At 37.9% G+C, this 27,099-nt stretch overlaps 1 protein-coding gene across 2 annotated transcripts in view; it reads left to right on the top strand.

Annotated features, from left to right (window-relative positions):
- The window catches only part of GOLPH3L (golgi phosphoprotein 3 like), a 38,631-nt gene extending 12,204 nt beyond the window's left edge, over nucleotides 1-26,427 (top strand). Inside the window, exons 3-5 of one of the 2 annotated variants that reach the window (XM_055312210.1) lie at nucleotides 11,687-11,818; nucleotides 13,784-13,898; nucleotides 25,747-26,427. In XM_055312210.1, coding sequence (XP_055168185.1) covers nucleotides 11,687-11,818; nucleotides 13,784-13,898; nucleotides 25,747-26,198 — 699 coding nt within the window. In that variant the 3' untranslated portion in view covers nucleotides 26,199-26,427. The remainder of the gene's footprint in view (nucleotides 1-11,686; nucleotides 11,819-13,783; nucleotides 13,899-25,746) is intronic. The other variant, XM_055312211.1, reaches the window with a different exon arrangement.
- Nucleotides 26,428-27,099: the final 672 nt, after the last annotated feature.

Here is a 27,099-nt window from a genome sequence, read left to right as displayed (position 1 = left end):
GAAGAGGCAGAGGGAGAGAGAAAAGGAGAAGCAGACTCCACCTGAGCAGGGAGCTCCAGTGCAGGACTCTATCCCAGGACCCTGAGATCATGACCTGAGCTGAAGGCAGACAGACACCCAACGGACTGAGCCACCCAGGTGCCCCAGGAAATGTAGAATTTAAATTAAAACAATAGTTTGTTTGAATCAGGAGCCAAACAAAGTCCACTCATTAAGCTCTTTTTTCAACTGTAGTGGGACAATATTTTATTGACGAAGAAAAGCACCATTCAGTTTAACCTCAATTACCCTTTTGTATAAAATTCAAGTAACATTACACTTACCACCTTTTTAACAAAATGGAACAAATCTTTCTAGTTGTGTTATTTAAAATTTTGTATTTATTTTTAGAGAGACAGAGCAGAGGGGCAGGTAGAGAAAGAGAGAGAGAATCTCAAGCAGATTGCAATGTTGAGTGCAGAGCTGACTTGGGGCTTGATCCCAGAACCCTGAGATCATGACCTGAACTGAAATCAAGAGTTGGACATTAACCAACTGAGCCACCTAGGTGCCCCTAGGTTGTGCTATTTAAAAGTAAAACATAGGGATGCCTGGGTGGCTCAGCGGTTAAGCGTCTGCCTTCAGCTCAGGGAGTGATCCTGGAGTTCCAGGATCGAGTCCCACATCAGACTGACTCTATGGAGCCTGCTTCTCTGCCTGCCTATGTTTCTGCCTCTCTGTGTCTCTTATGAATAAATAAGTAAAAACTTTTAAAAAAATAAAAGTAAAACATAATGTAATTTTACTTAAATTTAACATAAGAAAATGAAGTGAAACTAAAGGAATTATTAACTTCAGACATTTCTTTATTATAAGAGATATCTCCTAAAACACTGCTTTCTAAGCTTAAGAAAGATTATTAAGAGGTTAGGGTCATTTTTCTAACTAAATGTTTCAATTTTGGACAATATCCACTGACTTCTTGCTATAAAAAATAAAAGTTAATATCCCTCCTACACTTTCTCCTGTATTCCTCTATCTTTATTCATTTACTTCCAAATTTTTAAATTATAAATTTATATGACTTTTTTTTTTTTTAAGATTGTATTCACTCATGAGAGACACAAAGAGAGAGGCAGAGACATAGGTAGAGGGAGAAGCAAGCTCTTCGCAGGGAATCCAATGCGGGACTTCATCCCATGACCCAGGATCATACCCTGAGCTGAAGGCAAGAGCCCAGCCGCTGAGCCACCCAGGTGTTCCTAAATGGCTTTTTTTTTTTTTTAATATTTTATTTATTTATTCATGAGAGACACACGGCGGGGGTGGGGGCAGAGACACAGGAGAAGCAGGCTCCATGCAGGGAACCCGATACGGGACTCGATCCCGGGACTCCAGGATCAGGCCCTGGGCTGAAGGCAGGCACTAAATTGGTGAGCCACCCAGGGATGCCCATTTTTATGGCTTTTTTTAATTGAAATATAATTGACATATAACATTAGTTTCAGGTACACAACATAATGATTCAATACTTGTACACAAATGATCACCATGGTAAGTCTAGTTAACATCTTACATTACCACACAGTTACAAATTTTTTTTTCTTGTGATGAGAACTCTCAGCAGTATAATCAACTATAGCCATCTATAGCCAACTATAGCTGAGCATTATATCTCCAAGACTTATTTATTTTATAACTAGAAGTTTGCACCTCTTGACCCCCCCTCACCACCTCACTCACTACCCCTGGCAACCCCTGGTTTGTTTTTAATTCCACATATACGTGAGATCATACAGTATTTCTTTTTGTCTTATTTTTCTTTATTTATGGAGTATTTATACTTCTCAGACTCTGAGTTAAATATTTTATATATGTTACTTCATTCTAATGATAGCACTATGAAGTCAGTATTATCTCTATAAAATAAGTGGAAAGCGGGATGTCTGGGTGGCTTAGTCATTTGAGTGTCTGACTCTTGATTTCAGCTCAGGTTATGATCTCAGGGTCATGAGATCCAGCCCTGCTTCAGGCTCTGCACGGAGTTTCTCTCTCCCTCATCTAACCTTACCCCCACCCCCGGAGTGCATTCTCTCTCTCTCTCAAAATAAATAGATAAATATTAAAATACATACATACATATATATATATACATATTTATATATTAAACAATCAGTAGAATTTGAAAGCTTATTGAGTATTTGATAAAGTGAAAGAATTCTTATTAATTTTTAAGTGTGATATTAGTATTAACACTTCTTTTAAACCTTTGTACATTGGGGAGAGTATGGTAATATTTTATAGATGGTATGTTACAATAATTTGGATTTACACTGAAATAGTCTGGTGAGTGGGGAGAGTTATAGAAGAGAGAAGATTATCCTGGTAGCTGTGGAAGCCAAATGATGGATATATAGAGGTTCATAATCTTTCTATTTTGTGTATGTTGGGAACATTAAGCCAAAAATGTTAAAAAGAAAAAAAATGGTATTTTCTTAACTACATGATTCCATTTTACACAATATTTTATTAACTTCCTGTTATGAAAGATGGTGAAATTACCACTCTCACAGTTTGTTCTACCTCTATTCCCCAGTGTTTTATGAAAACTTATATATACATTCTATTGTTTCATAATTCACACAAAGCTGTTCTCTGAAGAAAAGCCCCAAAATTAAAGTTGGGGAAGAAGCATATGGGAAAATTAGTGGTTAGGAGAGAAAAAATACATATTGTATGTATAAAGAAATATCTGGTTTTATATATACCCAAAATATGATGAAATTTATGAGTCATTTTAATTTTCTTATGATTTTTTTCTTTACAAATACTCTAAAATATATCTATACTATTTAATCAAGGAGAAAGCTGTTTGAAAACAAAATAAATCTGCATTTACTTAGTTTTGCTTTTCTGATATTTGATACTATATAATTGCCTTTAAGGGTTTCTAAATCTATTTTAAGTTATTTGAGGGCAGCCTGGGTGGCTCAGCGGTTTAGCGCCACCTTCAGTCCAGGGCATGATCTTAGAGACCCGGGATCTAGTCCCACGTCGGGCTCCCTGCATGGAGCCTGCTTCTCCCTCTGCCTGTGGCTCTGCCTCTCTCTCTCTCTCCCTCTCTCTGTGTCTCTCATGAATAAATAAATAAAATCTTAAAACAAAAAAAAAAAAAAAGATTTTACGGGAACCCTGGGTGGCGCAGCGGTTTAGCGCCTGCCTTTGGTCCAGGGCTCGGTCCTGGAGACCCGGGATCAAATCCCACGTCGGGCTCCCGGTGCATGGAGGCTGCTTCTCCCTCTGCCTATGTCTCTGCCCCCCCCCCCCCCGTGTGTGTGACTATCATAAATAAATAAATAATTAAAAAAAAATATTTTACAAAATAAAATAAAAATAAAAGAGGAATTTAGTTCAAATCTTGAAAGCTATTATTTCAATAGAGGACTTTAAAGAAAAACAGTAAACTATTTTTAAAGTAATTTTTTAGAGGTAAAAAATTAGTCTTGCTTGTATAATTTTCTGATAATTTTTTTTTCTGGTAATTCTTGGCATCCCCTAGAGATCACTATTCAGACATTGGGCATATTAGAAAAGGCTTTAAGAAGACATACTAAGATTCCTTCTCTTATGGAAACTGAAACAGTTTTAAGCTGAATCTTCAGATTTGGAGAGAGGGAAAGATTCTTTTTTTTTTTTCTGAGATTTTTCCTAATAAAATGATACTTTCTCCATGTAGGTAACTTGGAAAAACTAGAATACCATTTTTTTAAGCAACCCCATTTTTAAAAGTAAAGTATTTTACATAATTGTGATAATCTTCAATACACAATTACGTATTTGGCTGTTTTTCATTAAACTTCATCATAATTTTCTTTTTTTTTCTTTTTATCATTTTATTTTTAATTAATCTCTACACCAACATGGGGTTCAAATTTAAAACTTCTGAGATTAAGAGTCACGTGCTTCAACTGAACCAGCTAGGTGCCCCCCCATCATAAGAATTTTCTAATATTATTTTTAAAAATTCCTTGTAAATATAGTTTTTAATGATGTTTTAAATTTCTTTGTTTTCTGTTTTCTTTTTACCCCGAGCAGGCGATTTAAAATCAATAACCTTCAGAGTTGTTTTAAGGCATGTCTTTAAGGAAGTTTGCATAAAGAATACTTAACTAGAAGGAAATTCAGCATAAAATGTTGACTATTTGAATTTATTGAAATCTCATTGCCCTAACAACAAAATGACATTATAAAAATTGTAAATATGTGGGGCACCTGGAAAGCACAGTAGGTTAAGCATCCAACTCTTGGTTTCAGCTCAGGTTGTGATTTTAGGGAACCCCCGGTCAGGGTCTGCATTCAGCAGGGTATCTGCTTAGGACTTTCTCTCCCTCTGCTTCTGTCGCTTCCCTACATCACATATATGTACACTCTTTCTCTCAATCTTTTTTAAAAAATGTAAATGTGTATAATCTTCAACCCAAAATTTTTCTAGGAATTGATTCAACAAAAACACACATAATGAACATTTCTTCATAGCATTTTTTTTGAAATGACAAAAAATTTTAAGCAAATGTCACCAGCAAAGTCTTGAAAAGATAAATTATAGTACATCTAAAGTGCAATACTGTGTAGCCATTATAATGAATGAGGTAGATCTGTATTTACTCATGTGGGAAGATAGCCAAAATAATGGGCAAGTGAAAAGTTGTCACTCAATATGATCTTGTTTTGTAAAAACATATAAAAATAATAATAAAGTAAAAATATAATAAAGATAAAATGTGTATATAAAATCTAGAAAATACATACTAGACTGTTACCCCTCCAGATAAACTTTCACTTTGTAAGTTATACATTTCTATATTATCTTTTTCCCTTCTTTTCTTTTTTTTTTTCTAGTAATTATTTATTACATTTCTAATTAAGACAAAACTGGGGCAGCCTAGGTGGCTCAGTGGTTTAGCACCTGCCTTTGGCTCAGGGCCTGATCCTGGAGACCCGGGATCGAGTCCCGCGTTGGGCTCCCTGCATGGAGCCTGCTTCTCCCTCTGCCTGTGTCTCTGCCTCTCTCTGTGTGTGTCTCTCATGAATAAATAAATAAAATCTTAAAAAAAAAAAAAGAATTAAAAAGTTAAAAAAAATAAATAAATAAAGGGCAGCCCCAATGGCCCCATGGAGCCTGCAGGGAGCCTGACATGGGACTCGATCCCGGTCTCCAGGATCACAACCTAGGCTGCAGGTGGCGCTAAACCGCTGAGTCACTGGGGCTGCCCTTATTTATTTTTTTTTTAAGAGTTTATTTATTCATGAGAGACACAGAGAGAGAGGCAAAGACATAGGCAGAGGGAGAAGCAGGCTCCCTGTGGGGAGCCCGATGTGGGACTCGATCCCAGGACCCTGGGATGATGACCTGAGCCAAAGGCAGGCGTTCAACCCCTGAGGCACCCAGGTACCCCTTCATGTGTATTTTAAAGCTCTTTTCTATTACGATGCATGACTCAATAAAAAAGTTTTAAAAGACTCATTTGGGGAGTTTTACATTCGATACTATGATGGGAATGATATTTTAAAAACATAGTTTCTACATCCTGCCATCCATTGTTTCTTTATTTACAGTGCTTCTCATTTACAGTTCTATTGACAATCTGACATCACTGTTACTGTAACAGAAGTTACATGATCAGGAAGAAATGAAAAAACAACCAAATTAGTTTCCTCTAATTGCTTTAATACTGGCTGATGAGTTTGTACACCTGTTGAGATTTGTAAAATCACCAAGTTATGCCTAATAAATTATATATCCTGAAGAAATTTATAGTTTAACCTTAATTAGGCAGCTAAGTTGTGTAAAACCAAGGATTGGGGCACCTGGCTGGCTCAGTGGTTGAGTGTTTGCCTTTGGCTCAGGTCGTGATCCTGAGGTCCTAGGATCCAATCCCCCATCAGGCTCCCCACATGGATCCTGCTTCTCCTTCTGCCTGTGTCTCTGCCTCTTTCTCTGGGTCTCTCATGAATAAATAAATAAAATCTTTTTTTTTAAGGGATTAATCTTTTAAAAAACCTACTCCCTCCTTAAAGAGGAGTTATAAATACAACTCTCTTGAAGTAGCCATGAGGTGGGTCATACATAGAACTAATCCCAGCTTTGAATCTAAGATCAGGCCCTTAGGAAATATGGATAGGTCTAAGGATATTCGTGTTTCAAACTGAGCTTTTGCCAGGTTAATGTTACTTACTTTCAGTCATAAATTTATGCTGTCAAGAAACATTATTGAGAAATACTATGTATTAGAAATTCTCTCCTTAAGGAATTTATAGTCTAACTATAACTGAGGACAGTTAATTACAGCGTGATAAAAATAAATGATAAGGGAGCAGTATATATAGGCACACCCAGGTGAGGAACCTAAACTAGAGGGTGGAATAGAAGGAAAGACATTGTTAGAGAAGGTATATGGAAGATGTCATCCCTATGTATAGGGATCCTTAAGAACAAGGAGGAATTAGGGAAAGAAGGGTACTGGTTCTTTTAGACAGAACAGTGTGTACAAAGGCCTGTAAGCAAAAATGATATATTAAGAGTACTTAACATAGTTCTCAGGGTGCTCATCTGCCTCAGTCCAAGAAGTATGCGGCCCTTGATCTTGGGGTTGTGAGTCTGAGCCTTATGTTGGGTTTAGAGATTGCAAAAAAATAAAATAGTTCTGGAAACCTGGAGTATGGTGTTCTAGGGAAAAGAGGCCAAGGTGAGACCAGTGAGCAGCCTCCTGGCTTGAGTGTTACACTAAGGAATTTGGACTTGACTGGGAGGAGCATTTGAAAGATTTTTAAGTAGAGAGGAAGAGAATTATATCATTAGATTTGAGCATAAAGATCATCCTGGCTATAATGAGAAAGCTGGTATTGGAAGACCTCTGTCTCTAGCAGTATCATGGGCAGATATTATATCTTGAATAAACTTAATTTCTAAAGTACTATTGGGCCTTTGGAAAGTAAGAAATCTTCAGGGTCCCCAAACAAACACCAAACTTAAAATCCTAGAGGTGAGCAATAAACAAACATGAAAACCAGATTGCCCTGGGACAAATTACCAAATCAGTCCTGAGATCCTGGAATTGGGTAGTCACAAATAAACCTCAGAGTCAAGATAAAATGGGGAAGCTAGGTTTAAATGTGGTTCCAGTTGGGAATGCATAGCTGGCTCAGTCAGTGAAACATGATACTCTTGATCTTGGGGTTGTGAGTTTGAGCCCCACCTTGGGTGTAGAGATTACTTAAAAATAAAATCTTTTTAAAAATGAATGTGGTCCCAGTTGTGTGGAGTCTCCCAATCCCCTCATGCCTGACTCTCAGCAGAAGCAAATACAGATCTCCTTTCTGAAAAAAGACATCTTTAATTTAGGCCTTCAGGATCTCACATATTCACAAAAAATTGAATATGGGCCACTTCTTAATCAAATATCCAACATACAGGGATCCCTGGGTGGCGCAGCGGTTTGGCGCCTGCCTTTGGCCCAGGGCGTGATCCTGGAGACCCGGGATCGAATCCCACGTCGGGCTCCCGGTGCATGGAGCCTGCTTCTCCCTCTGCCTGTGTCTCTGCCTCTCTCTCTCTCTGTGTGACTATCATAAATAAATAAAAATTAATAAAAAATTAAAAAAAAAAACAAAACAAATATCCAACATACAAAGAATCAAATATCCTGAGAAAGATTCAGCAGAAATCACAAATAGGTCATTCATAGACCTCAGATATTAAAATGATCAGACAGCGGCACCTGGGTGGCTCAGTGATTGAGCATTTGCCTTTGGCCCAGGTCGTGATCCTGGGGTCCTGGGATTGAGTGCCACATCAGGCTCCCCGCAGGGAGCCTGCTTCTCCCTCTGTCTGTGTCTCTGCCTCTCTCTCTGTGTCTCTCATGAATAAATAAAATCTTTTAAAAAATGAAATGATCAGACAACATAAAATATCTATGACATTAAAAAAAAGAATCACAAAATGACAGCGAAAAGAAATCAAAAATGACCAAGCAAATGTGAAAAATAACTACATAGAACTTTTTGAAATGAAAAAAAAAAATCAAAGTTGAAATCAAAATCTCAAAAAAAAAAAAGAAATCAAAATCTCATGGAGAGTTTAGCATATTAGATACAGATGGAGAGAGTAAATTGGAAGCCAGATATGAATAATAACTCTTCAAAAAGCAATTTAGAGACAAAAGAAATGGAAGATACAAAAGAGAGGTTAAAAGACATGGAGGTTAGAATAAGTAAGATTGATGTCCCAGAAGGAAAAAATAAAATGGAGGAGAGCTAAAATTCCTAAAGAGAAGTGAGAATTTTTGAAAATAAGAAATGAACCTATAGGTACAGGAAGCATATGCCAAACTGGATGAGTAAATTCACACAGTCTGCAAAACTCTAAGAGACAGATGTGAAAGGACTGAAGATTAAAAGACAATTCACCTACAAGAAACCACAATCAGTAAGAATGATACATTTCTCACTGCAACAATGGAAGCTAGGAGAAGAGGGCTTAATATCTTCAATGTGATAGAGAAAACTATCAACCTAGAATGTTACATCCAGAGAAACTATTGTTGAAAAACAATGGTGAAATAAAGACCTTTCAGATAAAATAGTTTGCCTCCAACAGACTTTCACTTAAGGAAATTCTACTTTAGAAAGAAGGAAAATAGTACCAGAAAGGAGGTCTAAGATGCAAGAAAGCATAGCGAGCAAAGACATCGGTAAGCATCTGAGTAAATCTAAACAAGTACTACCTATGTAAAATAATGATAATGCTAATAATAATGTCTAACATGTGAGTTAAAAAAAAAGATAAAATATTGGTCAGCTAGAAGAGTGGTTAAATATTCTTTTTTAAATAATTAGATTTTGTATTAATTTTTAATTGTCATGCATGTTAAAATTTTGAGGATAACTTCCCTAAAGAAAAGAAAGAACAGGGACGCCTGGGTGGCTCAGTCAGTGGTTGAGTGTCAGCCTTCATCTCAGGTCCTGATCCTGGTTTCCTGGGATCGAGTCCCGCATTGGGCTCTCCACAGGGAACCTGCTTCTCCCTCATCTGTGTCTCTGCCTCTCTCTGTGTCTCTCATGAATAAATAAATAAAATCTTTATTAAAAAAAGAAAAGAAAAAAGTACATAACTTCTAAATCAATAAAGAAGGAAAGTGGAATTAAAAAAATATTAAGTCTTTACCACTATTTAGCTTTATAACCTCTGTCGTGTCACAGAACCTCCATAAGCCTTAGTTTCCTCATCTTTAAAATGTGGATAGTAGGGGCGCCTGGTCTGCCTTTGTCTCTGGTTATGATCCCGGAGCTCTGCGTTTGGCTCCATGCCCAGCAGAGTCTCCTGCTTCCTCTGACCCTCTTCTGGTGCTCTCTATCTCTCTCAAGTAAAGACATCTTTAATAATAATAATAATTATTATTATTATTATTATTATTATTATATATACACAGTAGTACCCCCCTTATCCAATTGTTGTGAAGATGTGATCAGATAGTGCACGCAAAAAAACAGATCTACATAATAAGTATTCAATAAACATTAGACATTACTGCTATTAATAGTAACTTATGGAGCACCTGACTGGCACAGTTGGTAGAGCATGAGGCTCTTGATCTTGGGTTCAAGCTCCACATTGGGCATGGAGTTGTTTTGTTGTTGTTTTTTTAAGTTTAAAATTCAGTAAGTAAACAAGTAAATAAAATAAAAAATTTTAAATAGTGATCATTAAAGGTGATCTTTAATGATCTTTAATGACTTTAAAGCCATGGTAGAACCTTCCTGCCAACATCTCACCCAGCTTCTCTCCCTTGAGAGGGAGTGGTACCCAAAGAAGGCTAGAGTGTTGAACAGTTCTAATAACTCTGATGGATCTTCTTGTGTTAATCATAACTCCTTGCTCAGAACCTTCAGGACTGAATATTGCCTTTCAGTAAAAGTTAAGAGCATCAAGACTTCCCACAGCCCAGCCCCAACCAATTTGATCTCATGTCCTTGAGTTAGATCTCTAAACATATGTAATGTCTCTTTCCTTTATACTTTTTTTTTTTTAATTTTTATTTATTTATGATAGTCACAGAGAGAGAGAGAGAGGCAGAGACACAGGCAGAGGGAGAAGCAGGCTCCATGCAACGGGAGCCCGACGTGGGACTCGATCCCGGGTCTCCAGGATCGCGCCCTGGGCCAAAGGCAGGCGCTAAACCGCTGCGCCACCCAGGGATCCCTCTTTCCTTTATACTTTTGCTTAGAATGCCCTTTTGAAAAATAGTAGAGTTTGGATTATTTCCTTCATCTTCTTTTTTTTTTTAATTTTTTTTTAATTTTTTTTTTTTAATTTATGATAGAGAGAGAGAGAGAGGCAGAGACACAGGCAGAGAGAGAAGCAGGCTCCATGCACCGGGAGCCCGACGTGGGATTCGATCCCGGGTCTCCAGGATCGCGCCCTGGGCCAAAGGCAGGCGCTAAACCACTGCGCCACCCAGGGATCCCTGTTTCCTTCATCTTCATCTGGAAAACCCTCCCTTCTCTGCTAAATTCAACCTATTCTTGAAATCCCACTTCAAGTCCCATTAAAGCTTCTGACTAGCCCAAAAATGATATATGGTTTGAAAAACTAGCATCTAAATCAAATTCCCAGTCGTCATTTTTGCCTGTCTGCTGCTGCTTTTTCAATTGAGGTTTTGTTTAAAATTTGTATTCCTCACATTTGCATGATATTTCCAGTTAGATTTTTTGTTCCTTAAAATGGTTCCTTAAGACAGTCCTCCATAAGACAGTCCTCCTTAAAATGGTTCCTTAAGACAATCCTCCTTAAGACAGTCCTCCTCTTTGTACCTCTATTATAGCTCCTAAGGAAGAGAAAGTAGTATTTAAGTGCCTACTGTATGCCAGCCACTCTACTAAATGCTTTTTTTATATATAACATCTAATTTATTCCTCACAGCAAACTTAAAAAGATAGATGTTAATGTCCCCATTTTACAGATGAGGCCGTTGCACTTGAAGCTGGTTGAATAATGTACCCAGGCACTTAACTAGTCCGTGGCAGAGCTGGGTTTCTACCACACCACCCATCAAATTAGCTTGCAAATAAAACATGTCTTGAGAGAGTAGTAAAAGGCTCAAGTGGTTTATACATTTTTCTACTTAATTATATTCTACTCTGAAGTTTAGGGTGTCAATGGAAACATTTCCAAGAGGCCAAAATTCTTTTCAAAAATTAAAATTTGACGTACTAGTTATCAACTAACAGCTGAACTATGGGAATTTACAAAGAGCTTGAAGTTAGACAGAGAACCTTTATTGGGGGAGGTTTCGATTAAGAGAAAGATTCTATTCTCTCTCTCTCTCTCTCTTTTTTTTTTTTTTTTTAGATTTATTTATTCATGAGAGAGAGAGGGAGAGGCAGAGACACAGGCAGAGGGAGAAGGAGGCTCCATGCAGGGAGCTTGATGTGGGACTTGATTCCGGGACCCCAGAGCCCAAGGACCACGCCCTGGGCCAAAGGCAGATGCTCAACCACTGAGCCTCCCAGGCATCCCAGATTCTGTTCTCTTATTCTGATTTGTGGTCATGTAATGGGACATGAATTGCAACAAAGTGAACTGTCCTTAAGGTGCTTGTTACAAGTCTTTAACCCTTTCAGAACATTCTTTCTCTTTTTCCTTTTCTAGGGTTACACATCTTTCTGGAATGACTGTATATCATCTGGCCTGCGAGGGGGCATCCTGATAGAATTGGCCATGCGGGGTCGAATCTGTCTGGAACCCCCTACCATGCGTAAGAAGCGACTACTGGACAGAAAGGTACAGCACCTCTGTGGACATCCTCCTAACTTATGAAAGGGTAGATACCAATGGTCCATTTTGGAGGAGTGGGAAGTTTTGTTTTTTTTCTGAGGGGCTTGAATTCATAACCCTGAGCTAATATCAAGAGTTGGATGCTTAACCAACTAAGCCACCGAGGCGCCCCTGGAGGAATGGGAAGATCTGAATAGTGAGACAAGATGATTATCACTCACTCAGCCATCCTATTGTTTAACAGATTTAAGGGAGGGAGGGAGAAATTCAAGTATCTGTCATCTACAGAGTTATAAGAAGTTTATGGTTTTGTCTTTTTTTAAGCAGAAAAGTCATTATTAGGATACTGTTGATTATTACTCCCTCTATGTCTGTAACTGAAACATTATGAAATAGAATGTTATATAGGAGGGGGCAAACCACAGGTCAGGTGCAGTCTTTAACACTAGTCATGCTCAGATAACCATTAGATTTTTCTCCTTCCATTTAAATTAAGTCCATTCCACCATACGAGCTATAACCTCTGTCTCCATTTTTTTTACTATGTATTTTTTTCCACTTATAACTTTACTGTCATACTCAGAACTCTACCCAAACTATATATTCTTTAGGTATCACCAGCAGGCCCTATGTCCAGTGTGGTACTTGAACTCACAACCCTTAGACCAAGAGTCACATTCTCTGGGGCACCTGGGTGGCTCAGTTGGTTTAGCGTCTGCCCTTGGCTCAGGTCATAACCCTGGGGTCCTGGGATCAAGCCCTACATCAGGCTTCCTCCTCAGTGGGGAGCCTGCTTCTCCCTATCCCTCTGCCACTCCCCTGTTTGTGCTAGCTCATGCATGCGGGCTATCTATCAAATAAATAATTGTTTTTTTAATTGATGAGAGACACAGAGAGAGAGGCAGAGACATAGGCAGGAGAAGCAGGCTCCTTGAGGGACTTGATCCTAGGACCCTGGGATCACAGCCTGAACCAAAGGCTCAAGCACTGAGCCACACAGGTGCCCCATAAATAAAATCTTTTAAAAAAAAGTCACATACTCTGCCACCTGAGCCAGCCAGGTGCCCTATCACCACCTTCTCTTTTGTCTTCAATTTATTTCTCTCTCTCTCTTTTTTTAAAAGATTTTATTTATTTATTCATGAGAGGCACACAGAGAGAGAGAGAGGCAGAGACACAGGCAGAGGGAGAAGTAAGCTCCACGCAGGGAGCCCAACATGGGACTCGATCCTGGGTTTCCTGGATCACACCCTGGGCTGAAGGTGGCGCTGAACCACTGAGCCACTGGGGCTGCCCTTATTTTTCTCTTTTAACCTATATGTGGCATTTGGCATTTTTGACCACCTCCTCCTACTTGAAATTTTCTTCATTCTTGGCCTTTGTTATATTACATTTTCTTGCTTCTCTGGCTATGTGCTCTCTCTTGTCCTTCTCCATTCCTTAACATCTAAGTCTCAGTTTGTATCCTTTTGCATAAATTCCCATCCTTTTGGAGATATTTACCTTATAGCTTCATCTATCACTTCCATGATATTAACCTATCAAATCCTAGGCCTGTCTTCTTTTTCTAACCCTAGGAACATATTTAACTATTAACTAGGCATTTCAATGTGGCTATCCCTTATCAATTAAAACCAAATTTATCAACTTTTCCCCAAAACTGGCTTCCTTTCCTGACTTTGCTATTTTTATTAATCATTCCACAAGTTGGTTTCCCGACCCAAAGTTATTATTGAATATTTTCTCCATGACCATTTATATCCAGTTTGTCACTAGGGTCCACTTCAAATGTTATTTTTGTCTCCCTACAATTACCCCAACTAGATTTTAAACTTCTTGAGGACAGGGACAGTATAGTATGTTGCTTTGCATTTCCTACAACACTTAACCGATAATGTATATATGGTATACTGAAAGATCTTAATTTGAATTAAATGGATGAACCAGGGCCCCTTGATTCTTCTCTTAAAGGTACTGCTAAAGTCAGATAGCCCAACAGGGGATGTTTTACTGGATGAAACTCTCAAACACATCAAAGCAACTGAACCCACAGAAACCGTCCAGACATGGATAGAGCTACTCACAGGTAAAATGGTTCAAAAATCCCACACTTTGTAATCTTTATCCTACTAGTTCAAGAAAAGGAGTAGAAGAGTTCAAGCTACTGGGTAAGAAGTATATGGTTCACTGTTCATTGAAGAGGGACAGAAAAGGCATGGTTAATCAATACACAAAGTTTTCCAGAGCTTCATCTTATTTCTGCTACTCCAACCCATAAGCTCCCTAATGATATTTTTCATGAGGAATTTTTTTAAAGATTTTGTTTATTCATGAGAGACAGAGAGAGAGGCAGAGACATAGGCAGAGGGAGAAGCAGGCTCCATGTACTGAGCCTAATGTGGGACTCGATCTCAGGACCATGGGGTCATGACCCAAGCCAAAGGTAGATGCTCAACTGCTGAGCCACCCAAGGCAACCCCACAAGAAATTTTTTAAACATCTCTTTGATACATAATTCACACACCACATACCCATGGAAAGTACACAATTAAATGGATTTTAGTATATTCACACAATTGTGCAACCATCCTCACAAACTGAATTGAGAACATTTTCTTCACCCCAAAATAAACCCCCTACTCATTAGCAGTTTTTCCCAAGTCTCCTGCCCAGCTGTGGCAGCCACTACTCTACATTCTGTCTCTGTGGATTGGCTTATTCTAGATATTTCATATAAGGGAAATGTACAATTTTTTGTGACTGGCTAAGATACAACATTTTTAAGGTTCATCCATGTTTTAGCATGTACCAATAGTTTGTTTATTCTCTTTTTTTTAAGGGCAAGTCCAAACACTTTATTTTTTTTAAAGATTTTTATTATTTATTCATGAAAGAGAGAGAGAGGAAGAGACATAAGCAGAGGGAGAAGCAGGCTCCATGCGGGAAGCCCGATGTGGGACTCGATCCCTGATCCCAGGATCAGGCCCTGGGCCAAAGGCAGATGCTCAACCGCTGAGCCACCCAGGCATCCCTCAAAAACTTTAATATAAGTAAGTAGAACTATGGCATAAAATTTTAGGAGAATCTTCCACCGGTCACTTTGAGGTCACAGCCAATGTCACCTTCTGGGACAAATTTTTTTAATTTTTTTTTTTTATTTACTTATGATAGTCACAGAGAGAGAGAGAGAGAGGCAGAGACACAGGCAGAGGGAGAAGCAGGCTCCATGCACCGGGAGCCCGACGTGGGATTCGATCCCGGGTCTCCAGGATCGCGCCCTGGACCAAAGGCAGGCGCCAAACCGCTGCGCCACCCAGGGATCCCTGGGACAAATTTTTTAACTGAAATTTGTACTGAGATACTTGGAGATTTACATGCAGTTGTAAGGGGTAATACTGAGAGATCCTTTATATACTCTGCTCAGAATTCCCCAGTGATAACCTTTTACAAAACTATGATATATTATGATCTATAGGATATTGACATTGATAAAATCCACCAATCTTATTAGAACTTCCCAAGTTTTACTTGACTCCTTTTTATCACTAATATTTCATTGTGTAGATATACCACATTTATATATCGATTCATCAGTTGATAGACATTTGGATTATTTCCACTTTTTCGCTATTATGAATGATGCTCCTATGGACATTCACAGACATGTTTTTTATGGATATATTTTTTTTTCTTTTTTAAGATTTTATTTATTTATTCATGAGAGACACACACAGAGAGAGGCAGAGACACAGTCAGAGGGAGAAGCAGGCTCCACTCAGGGAGCCCCACGTGGGTCTCCATCCTGGGTCTCCAGGATCACTCCCTGGGCCGAAGGTGGCGCTAAACTGCTGAGCCACCCGGGCTGCCCTATGGATATATTTTAATTTGGGGGGACATATAGTTAACTTTTTTCATTGTGGTAAAATACATATAATCTTTATTGTTTTAACCATTCATAAATGTATAATTCAGTGACATTAAATGCATTCAAGGTGTTATGTAACTAATCACTTCTCTCTGTACCCAAAGCTTTCTCATCATCCCAAACATCCTTCTTAACTCCCCACTCCCCATTCTCTACAACCTCTTTTCTATGTGTTGTCTTTATGAATTTGCCTGTACTAGGTAACTCATATAAGTGGAATCATACAATGTTTATCCTTTTATATTTGTCTTATTTCACTAAGCATAATGTTTTCAAGGTCTGTTCATGTTGTAGCATATATCAAAATCTCATTCCTTTTTATGGCCACTGAGTAATCCATTGTTCAGATATACCACATTTGTTTTAATTCATTTGTTGATGGACACTTGGGTTGTTTCCACCTTTTAGGTATTGTGGATAATGCTGCTATGAACATTAATATACAAATATCTATTCAAGTCACTGCTTTCTACTCTTTTAGATATATACCTAAGAGTAGAATTGCTGGGTCATGTAATAGTTCTACGTTTTGAGAAACCACAAAATTATTTTCTACAAAGGATGCACCCTTTTACATTCTCACCAGCCATGCATAAGGGCTCCAGTTTCTCCACATTGTCATCAAAACTTGTTCTATTTTTTTGTTTGTTGGTTTGGTTTGGTTTTTAATTATAGTTCTCTTAGTAGACATGAAGGAATATCTCGATTTGATTTGCATTTTCCTAATGACCAGTGATAAGCATCTTTTTATGGGTGTATTAGCCATTTGCATATCTTCTTTGGAAAAATGTCTATTCAAGTCCTTTGCCCATTTTTTAAATTGGGTTCTGTTGTTATTGTTGCTGAATTTTAGGAGTATTTTGTATTTTATGAATATAAATCCCTATTATTATATATAATATATAATATATATTAATATTATATAATATTAATCAGATCCATCATTTATAGTATTTTCTTCCATTCTGTAGGTTGTCTTCTCAACCTTTTTGATGGTAATCCTTGATACCAAAAGTTCTTAATTTGGATTAAATCCAATTTATCTATTTTTTCTTTTGTTGCTTGCACTTTTGGTCTCATATCCATGAAAAGATCGACCTTTTCCCATTGAATAATCTTAGCAGCCTTGTTGAAAATCAGTTGATCGGGGATCACTGGGTGGCTCAGTGGTTTAGCGCCTGCCTTTGGCCGCAGGGTGTGATCCTGGAGTCCCGGGATCAAGTCCCACATTGGGCTTCCTGCATGAAGCCTGCTTCTCCCTCTCCCTGTGTCTCTGCCTCTCTCTCTGTGTGTGTGTATGTCTCTCATTAATAAATAAATAAAACCTTAAAAAAAAAGGAAAAGAAAATCAGTTGATCATAGATGTGAGGATTTACTTCTGGGCTATCTGCTCTATTGCATTGATCTATGCTTGACCTATGGCAATACCATACTGTTTTACTTACTATAGCTTTGTAATAATTTCTGAAATTGGAAAGTATGAGTGTCACAACTTTATTCTTTTCTTTTTTTTTTTTTAAAGATTTTATTTATTTATTCATGAGAGACACAGAGAGAGAGAGGCAGAGACACAGGCAGAGGGAGATGCAGGCCCCATGCAGGGATCCCCCACATGGGACTCCATCCCAGGTCTCCAGGATCAGGCCCTGGGCTGAAGGTGGCCCTAAACCGCTGAGCCACCTGGGCTGCCCACTTTATTCTTTTTCAAGATTGTTTTGGCTACCCTGGGTCTCATGCAGTTGCATGTGAATTTGAGGATCAGCTTTTCCATTTCAGTGGGAAAGACTCCTGGAATTTTGTTAGGGATTGTGTTGAACCTGTAGATCTCTTTGAGTGGTATTGATAACTTGACGGTGTCAAGTCCTTTGCCCATTAAATATAGGATGTCTTTACATTATTTTTGTCATCTTTAATGTTTTTCAGCAATGTTGTGTAGTTTTCAGCATATATATCTTTCACCTCTGGTTAGACTTATTCCTAAGTTTTTAATTCTTTTAGACACTATTATAAATGGAACTACTTTCTTAATTTCCTTTGTTTACTTGTGTGTAGAAACAGCTGATATTTGTGTGTTTTCCTTGTACCCTGCACTTTAGCTGAATTAGTTTATTAGCTCTAGTAGCATTTTTGTGCATTCTTTGGGATTTTCTATACAGTTAACCCTTGAACAACATGGGTTTGAACCATGCAGGCCCATATATACATAGATTTTTTTCAATACAAAACAAAACAATGTAAATGTATTTTCCTTATGATTTTCTTAAAATTTAATTTTTTTAGCTTATTATAAGAATACAGTATATAATACATGTAACATACAAAATATCAAAATATGTGTTAATTGACTGTTTAGGTTATCAGTAAGGCTTTCAGTTTAGACTATTACTAGTTAAGTTTTTTTTTTAAGATTTTATTTATTTACTCATGAGACACAGAGAGAGAGAGAGAGAGAGAGAGAGAGGCAGAGACACAGGCAGAGGGGAAGCAGGCTCCATGCAGGGAGCCTGATGCGGGACTCGAACCTGGGACCCCAGGATTGCGCCCTGGGCCAAAGGCAGGCTCCAAACAGGAGCCACCCAGGGATCCCACTAGTTAAGTTTTTAAGGAATTAAAAGTTTTTGGTTATTTATTTATTTATTTATTTATTTATTCATGATAGACATAGAGAGAGAGAGAGAGGCAGAGACACAGGCAGAGGGAGAAGCAGGCTCCATGCAGGGAGCCCGACGTGGGACTCAATCCCGGGACTCCAGGATTGCACCCTGGGCCAAAGGCAGGCACCAAACCGCTGAGCCACCCAGGGATCCCCAGGAATTAAAAGTTTTATACAGATTTTAGACTGCAGGGGATTGGCACCCGTAACTCCCAGGTTGTTCAAGGGTCAGCTATATAAGGATCATGGCACATGCAGAGATAGTTTTAGCTTTTCCTTTGCAATATGGATGCCTTTCATCTTTTTATCTTCTCTAATAGCTCTGGTTAGTACCTTATTGAATAGCAGGAGGGAAAGCAATCATCCTTATATTTTCATGACCTTGTGATGTTAGCTGTGGATTTTTCATAAATACCCTTTACTATGTTGAGAAATTTTCCTTTTATTTCTAGTTTTCTGAGAGTTTTTAATTATGAAAGTGTGTTTTTTTTTTTTAAGTGTGTTCATTTTTACCAGATGTCTTTTCTGAGTCAAGTGAAATAACTATGTGGCTTTTTTTTTTTACTCTACTAATGTGATGTATTACATTGTTTAATTATTTTTTTATTGAGGTATAATTGATATACAACATTGTATTAGTTTCAGGTGTAGAACACATTGATTCAGGATTGGTGTATATTGTAAAATGATCACAACATGCCTACTTGACATCCATCACTACATATAGTTACATTTTTTTTCTTTTAATTAGAACTTTTAAGATCTCTCTTAGCAACTTTCAAATATATAATACAGTATTATTAACTACAGTCATCATGCTGTATGTTACATTCCTAGGACTTGGGATCCCTGGGTGGCGCAGCGGTTTGGCGCCTGCCTTTGGCCCAGGGCGCAATCCTGGAGACCCAGGATCGAATCCCACATCGGGCTCCCGGTGCATGGAGCCTGCTTCTCCCTCTGCCTGTGTCTCTGTCTCTCTCTCTCTCTCTCTGTGACTATCATAAAAAAAAAAAAAAATTACATTCCTAGGACTTATTTATTTTATAATTGGAAGTGTGTACCTTTTGACTATATTCTCCCATTTTTTTTCCACCACCACCCCCCAACCGCCCATCTCTTGCCTCTGGCAACCACCAATGATAACTGTTCTCTGTATCTGTGAGCTTTTTTGTTGTTGTCTTGGGGTGGTTGTTTTTTAAGATTTTATTTGTAAGTGATCTGTATACTCAACGTGGGGCTCAAACCCTGAGATCAAGAGTCATATGCTCCACTGATTGAGTCAGCCAGGCACCCCTTTCAGGTTTTTGTTTTTTAGATTATGCATATAAGTGAGATCATAAAATATTTGTCTTTCTCTGTCTCACTTATTTCACTTAGTATAATGCCCTCAGGTTTCAACCACATTGTTGTAAATGACAAGATGTCTTTTTTATGGCTAAATAATATTTCACTGTGTATATATATACACTTTCTTTATCCATTCATCCATTGATGAACACTTAAATTACTTCTATGTTTTGGCTATTATAATGTCATGCTTCAGTGCACATCAGAGTGTATATATCTTTTCCAGTTAGTATTTTCATTTTCTTTGAATAAATATCCAGAAGTGGAATTGCTGGGTCACATGATACTTCTATTTTTAACTTTTGAGGAACTTCATACTGTTTTCTGAAGTGACTGCACCAATTTACATTCTCACTAACAGTGCACAAATGTTCTCTTTTTTTCCCACATCCTCTTTAACACTCGTTTTTTCTTGTCTTTTTTATAACAGCCACTCTAACAGATGTGAACTGTCATTTCATTGTGATTTGATTTGCACTTCTTTGATGATTAATGATGTTGAGCATTTTTTCATGCATCTGTTGACCATCTTTATATCTTCTTTGGAAAGTCTATTCAGATCCTTTGTCCATTTGATTTTTTTATGTTACTTTCCTGGGATAAATTTTACTTGTCCATGGTGAATAGTCCTTTTAATAGGCTGTTGGATTCACTTTGCTAATATTTTATTAAAGATTTTTGCATCTATATTCATAAGGATTATTGGTCTTTAATGTGACTAAAGTGAGTCTCTTGTAGATAGCATATAGTTAGATGATGTTTTTTAACCCATCCTGTCAACCTTTGTCTTGTGACTGAGTTGCTTAATCTATTTACATTCAAAGTAATTACTCATGGTATGTCTGAGTGGCTCAGTCAGTTAAGCATCTGCCTTCAGCTCAGGTCGTGATCCCAGAGTCCCAGGATCAAGCCTTGAATCAGGCTCCCTACTGAACAAGGAGTCTACTTCTTCCTCCTCTACTGCTTCCCCTGCTTGTGTTCTCTCTCTCTCTCAAATGAATAATAAATAGAATATTTTTTAAATAGATTAAAATAATTACTCATAAGGAGACACTTCTGCCATTTTGTTGTTTCTTTGCTGTATGATCTATAGTATTTTGTCCCTCATTTCTTGCATTATATGTCTTTGTGTTTAGGATTTTAGGGGCTAGCCTTCAGTCCAGGGTGTGGTCCCAGAGACCCGGGATCTAGTCCTGCATTGGGCTCCCTGCATGGAGCCTGCTTCTCCCTCTGCCTGTGTCTCTGCCTCTCTCTGTGTGTGTCTCTCATTAATAAATAAATAAATAATATTTTTTTTTAAAGGGGATTTTAGGGGCTAAATATCCACTATTGTGCTGAAGGCTAAAATAGGCTAGTATGAACCACACTTTGCCAGTCAAGCCTTGGCCTGGAACCTACAAGCATTCAAATAGATTCCAGAGTTCCAAATAGTTATTAAAAAGATATATTCTACAGGCTCTGAGTGGGTCACTCAGTTAGGTGTGCAACTCTTGATCTCAGCTCAGGTCCTGATTTCAGGGTCATGAGTGCAAGCCCTGTGTTGGGCACCACCCTGGGTGCATGGCCTAATTAAAAAAAAAAAAAAAAAAGATTCTAGGTTCTAGTATAATTGTTGTCTAGGTGAAGAGATGAATGTCTGGCACTTCCCACTCTATCATCATCCCTGATGTCATATCTCAATGATTAACATTTTAAAGAACCTTATCATCTATGTCCAGTTCGAGTTTGTCTTTAGGGCCTGCTTCAAATATTATTTTTGGGGATGCCTGGGTGGCTCAGCGGTTGGGTGTCTGCCTTCAGCCCAGGGCGTGATCCTGGAGTCCTGGGATCAGGTCCCACGTCTGGCTCCCTGCATGGAGCCTGCTTCTCCCTCTGCCTCTGCCTCTCTCTCTCTCTTTCTCTCTCTCTCTCTCTCTCTCTCTGTGTCTCTCATGGATAAATAAATAAAATATTAAAATATATATATTATTTTTGTCTCCCCACTATTAATCCAGACTAGATTTTAAACATCTTAAGGACAGGGATGGGGCCAGTTTTTCAAAGTTGGCTACACCATTTTATATTTCCACACCAGTGTATGAGTTTCATTCTTCCACATTCTTATCAATACTTGTTATTCTCTTTTATCTATCCTAATGAGTATGTAGTGGTATATCGTGATTTTTATTTGGATTTTTCTAATATATAATGATGTTGACCATCTTTATGGTCATCTTTATGGCTCTTTGTATATCTTCTTTGGAAAAATGTCTATTCATATACTTAACCTATTTTTTAATTGGGTTTACCGTTTTTACTATGAGTTGTACTTTTCAAATATATTCTAGATATAAATCTCTTTTATCATATACAGAATTTGCAAAATTTTCCTTCCATTCTGTCTTTTCACTTCTTTTTTTTTTTTTTAAAGATTTTATTTATTTATTCATGAGAGACACAGAGAGAGAGGCAGAGACACAGGCAGAGGGAGAAGCAGACTCCATGCAAGGAGCCCCACATGGGACTTGATCCCAGGTCTCCAGGATCAGGCCCTGAACTGAAGGCAGCGCTAAACCGCTAAGCCACCCAAGCTGCCCTGTCTTTTCACTTCTTGATGGTGTTCTTTAAAGCATACAGTTTGGGGGTACCAACTGAGTGGCTCAGTTGGTTACATGTCTGCCTTAGGCTCAGGTCATGATCCCAGAGTTCCCAGATCAAGCCCAGCATCAGGCTTCCTCCTCAGAGGAGAGCCTGCTTCTTTCTCTCCCTCTGCTCCTCCCCCTGCTCATGCTTGCTCTCTCTCTCTCACTCTTGCCCACTCAAATAAAATCTTTAAAAAAAAAAAAAAGCATAAAGTTTTCCATTTTAATACTTTTCAATTAATCTTTTTCTTTTATTGCTTGTGTAATATCTAAGGAATGATTGCTTAACCCAACATCATGAAGATTTATTCCTGCATTTTCTTCTAAGAGATTTATAGCTTATCTATTTCACTTAGGTCTATTGTCCGTTTTGAGTTAATTGTAGATCATATGGGTAGAGCTCCAACGTCAGTCTTTTGCATGAATATATAAATACAGTTGTCCTAGCACTGTTCTGTCCTCCATGATTTATCTTGGTACCATTGTCAAAAATCACTTGACCATATATGTATGAATTTATTTCTGGACTCTTTTTTTGATCTATATGTTTGTCCTTATGCAATACCACACTCTCTTGATTATTGTAGGCTTTGTTTGCTTGTTTTGTTTTTTGTTTTTTTTTTTATTATTGTTGTTTCATAGTAGTTTTGAAATCATGAAATGTGAGTACTCCAACTTTACTCTTTTTCAAGATTTTTTTGACCATGCTTGGTCGTTTGCATTTCCCAATGAATTACAGAATTAGCTTGTCAATTTCTGTAATAAAGCAAGGTAGGATTTTAATAGGAATTGTACTGAATCTGTAGATCAATTTGGGGAATATTGCTATCTTAATAATATGAAGTTTTCCAATCCATGAACATGGAATATCTTTCCATTTGGGATGTGTGGGTGGCTCAGCAGTTGAGCCTCTGCCTTTGGCTCAGTGTGTGATCCTGGGGTCCATGATCAAGTCCCATATTGGGCTCCCTGCTGGGAGCCTGCTTCTCTCTCTCTGTGTCTCCCATGAATAAATAAATTTTTTAAAAGGAATATCTTTCCATTTATTTAGATATTCTTGGGGATCCCTGGGTGGATCAGTGGTTTAGCGCCTGCCTTTGGCTGTGGGACATGATCCTGAAGTCCCAGGATCAAGTCCCACATTGTGCTCCCTGCGTGGAGCTTGCTTCCTCCCTCTGCCTGTGTCTCTGCCTCTCTCTCTCTCTCTCTCTTTCTCTCTCTGTGTCTCTCATTAATAAATAAATAAAATCTTTTTAAAAAATAGATATTCTTTATTTCTTTCAACAATATTTTGTAACTTTCAGTGTACAAGTCTTATGCTACTTTTGTTAAATATATTCCTAAGTATTTTGCTCTCTTTGATATTATGTCATTTTAAAAAATTTTTCAGACTATTGCCAATGTATAGAAACTCCTATGATTTTTGTATATTAATCTTATATCATGCAACCTTGCTGAATTTATTTGTTGCAATAGTTTAAGTGGATTCCTTAGATTTTTCTGTATACGAGATCATGTCATCTGGAAATAAAAATAGATTAACTTCTTCCTGTGTGATCTGAATGCTTTCATTTCTTTTCCTTGCCTAATTGCCCTGGCTAGAACTTCCAGTACAGTGCTAAATAGAAGTGATGAAAATGGCATTTTTGTCTTGTTCCTGATCCTAGTAGGACATCGCTGACTCTTTCACCATTAAATATGAAGCTACCTGTGGGGTTTTTGTAAATACCTTCTATCAGATTGAGGAAGTTTCTACCTATCCCTAGTTTGTTGAGTGTTTTTATCATGTAAATATGTTGGATTTTGTCAGATACTTTTTCTGTGTTGATTGAGATGATCATTTGGTTTTTGCTTTTTATTCTATTGATATGATGTGTTACATAATTAGATTTTGGGATTTTTTTAAAAGAGTTTTTATTCATGAGAGACACACAGAGAGAGGCAGAGGGAGAAGCAGGCTCCCTGTGGGATTCCATCCTAGAAACGTGGGATCACACCCTGAGCCAAAGGCAGACGCTCAACCACTGAACCATCCAGGTGTCCCTAGATTTTTGAATATTAAAACAACCTTGCATTTCTGGTATAGTCCCACTTAATTTTGTTACATACTCTTTATTATATGTTGCTGGATTTTTGGGGTAGTATTTTGTTGAATATTTTTGTACTTATATTTGTACTTATAAGGGATGTTGGTCTATAGTCTTCTGATGTCTGTCTGGTTTTGGTATCAGAGTGATACTTAACTGTATGAACTAAGGAAGTGCTCCCTCCTCTTCTGTTTTTTTAAAAGAGTTTGTGAAGGATTAGTAGCATTCTTTAAACATTTGGTACTATTACTAGTAACCCCTCTAAACCATGCTTTTTTTTGTGAGGAGTTTTAAATTACTTATTCAATCTATTTGCTGTTATAGATTTATTCAGATTTTCTCTTTCTTCTTGAGTCAGTTTAGGTAATTTGTGTGTTTTAAGGAATTTGTCCATTTCTTCTAGGTTATCTAATTTGTTGGCATACTGTTATTTATAGTGTCGTCATACTGCCCTTTTTATTTCTCTAAGGTCAGTGGTGATGTTTCCTCTTTCATTCCCAATTTTAGTAAATTAAGTCTTCTTTCTTTCTTGGTCAGTTTAAGTTTGTCAATTTGTTGATCTTTTCAATGAACCAACTTTGATTTTATTGATTTCCTCTATTGTTTTCATTGTTTCTATTTATCTCCTCTCTAATCTTTATTATTTTCTTTTGCTTCCTTCATGTTTAACGTGCTCTTCTTTTTCTACTTTCTTAAGATAGAAAGGTAGGTTATTGATTTGACATCTTTTCTAATACAACGTTTGGGATCATAAATTTTTCTCTTGACACTGCTTTAAGTTGTAGCACATAAGTCTTGGTCTGTTGTGTTTTCATTTTCATTCGACTCAAAATATTTTTAAAATTTCCCTGTGATTTCTTCTTTGATTCATTGGTTCTTTATTTAATTTCCACATATTTTGGATTTCCCAAATTTCCTTCTGTTAATTTCTAATTTAATTCTATTGTGGTTGGATAGCAGATTTTGTGTGTTTCCAGTCCCTTTAAGTTTTTTTTTTTAAGATTTTTTTTATTTATTCATGAGAGACACAGAGAGAGAGGCAGAGACATAGGCAGAGGGAGAAGCAGGCTCCCCTCAGGGAGCCCGATGTGGAACTCAATCCCTGGACCAGGGATCATGACCTGAGCTGAAGGCAGACACACAACCACTGAGCCACCCAAAAGTCCCCCCTTTAAGTTTATTAAGGCTGATTTTTATGGCCTAGAATGTGGTCTGTGCTGGAGAATGTCCCATTTGCACTTGAGGGTAGAATATTCTGTAGATGTCTTATTAGGTCTAGTTGGCTTATAGTGTTGTTCAAGTCTTCTGTTTTTTTTTCCCCAAAGGTGAGACCTGGAACCCCTTCAAATTACAGTACCAGCTGAGAAATGTAAGAGAGCGAATTGCAAAGAATCTAGTAGAGAAGGGTATTCTAACCACTGAGAAGCAGAATTTCCTCCTATTTGACATGACTACTCATCCAGTGACCAATACAACAGAGAAACAGCGACTAGTGAAAAAACTTCAAGATAGTGTCCTAGAGCGGTGGGTAAATGACCCTCAACGTATGGACAAGCGAACACTAGCACTCCTGGTGCTAGCCCACTCCTCTGATGTACTAGAGAATGTCTTCTCCTCTCTGGCGGATGACAAGTATGATGTGGCAATGAATCGAGCCAAGGACCTAGTAGAACTGGACCCTGAAGTGGAGGGGACAAAGCACAGTGCCACAGAGATGATCTGGGCTGTGCTGGCAGCCTTCAATAAATCCTAAAACCAGTGGGTGGGTTTCTCCTTTTTCCTCTGCTGGCTGATGACTATCAGAGACACCACACTGAGTTTTGTGTGATGAGATGTTTTTCATTTTTTTCCTTCTCTTGAATCAGATTTGTGATTTGGGGAAAGCAACTTTAGGGCTTCTCCATAAATTTTGGCCATTGTAAGCAGATTTTATTTCTCCTTATTTTTCCACTACAGAGGTGAATAAACTAGTTGAACCCATACACACACCATAATAATTTTCTCTCATTTCTTGGTTTACTTCCATCCATTGTGCTTTTGAATAAGCAGGAATATCTAATTGGGATTGGAGTTCTCCAGTCACAAAATGTGAGTGAGATATAGAGCAAACCATTTGTTAAATTTTTTAAAATTTGTATCTTGTTTTGTTTTAAAAAGTAGGCTCCACACCCAATGTGGGACTTGAACTCCTGACCCTGAAATTGAGAGTCATGTACTCTCCCAACTGAGCCAGCCAGGGGCCCCTGTTTTCTATCTTAAATACATGTTTTCACAGTCTTTGTCTCTCAGACTCTACTAAGTAATGCAGTTATTGAAATAACTGTCTCTGAATAAGGGGCAGTGGAAACAAAACTGATTTTTGGAGCAGATGGCCTCTGGAACTGTATGTCCCACTAATGATTTTTTCATTTTTCCTTTTCTAACCTAATGAGAATATTGCAAATTTGATTACCTGGCTCTCACAGCTCTAAAATTAGAAATATATTCTATACTCTCTCTTAGCATTATCCTACTCCCTCATTCATTAGGACAAAAGTCTGAATGAGAAATATGTATCTCTCAACCACATCCTTCATGCAGTCAGCATTACAATTTATAAGAGAGGGAGGTAGCATGAGAATTTCTACCCATTAGCACATGACTCCTCATTCCTC

This window comes from Nyctereutes procyonoides, unplaced genomic scaffold, assembly GCF_905146905.1.
Source record: "Nyctereutes procyonoides isolate TBG_1078 unplaced genomic scaffold, NYPRO_anot_genome, whole genome shotgun sequence".
Taxonomy (NCBI): Eukaryota; Metazoa; Chordata; class Mammalia; order Carnivora; family Canidae; genus Nyctereutes; species Nyctereutes procyonoides.
This window is presented reverse-complemented; position numbering and strand designations above follow the sequence as displayed.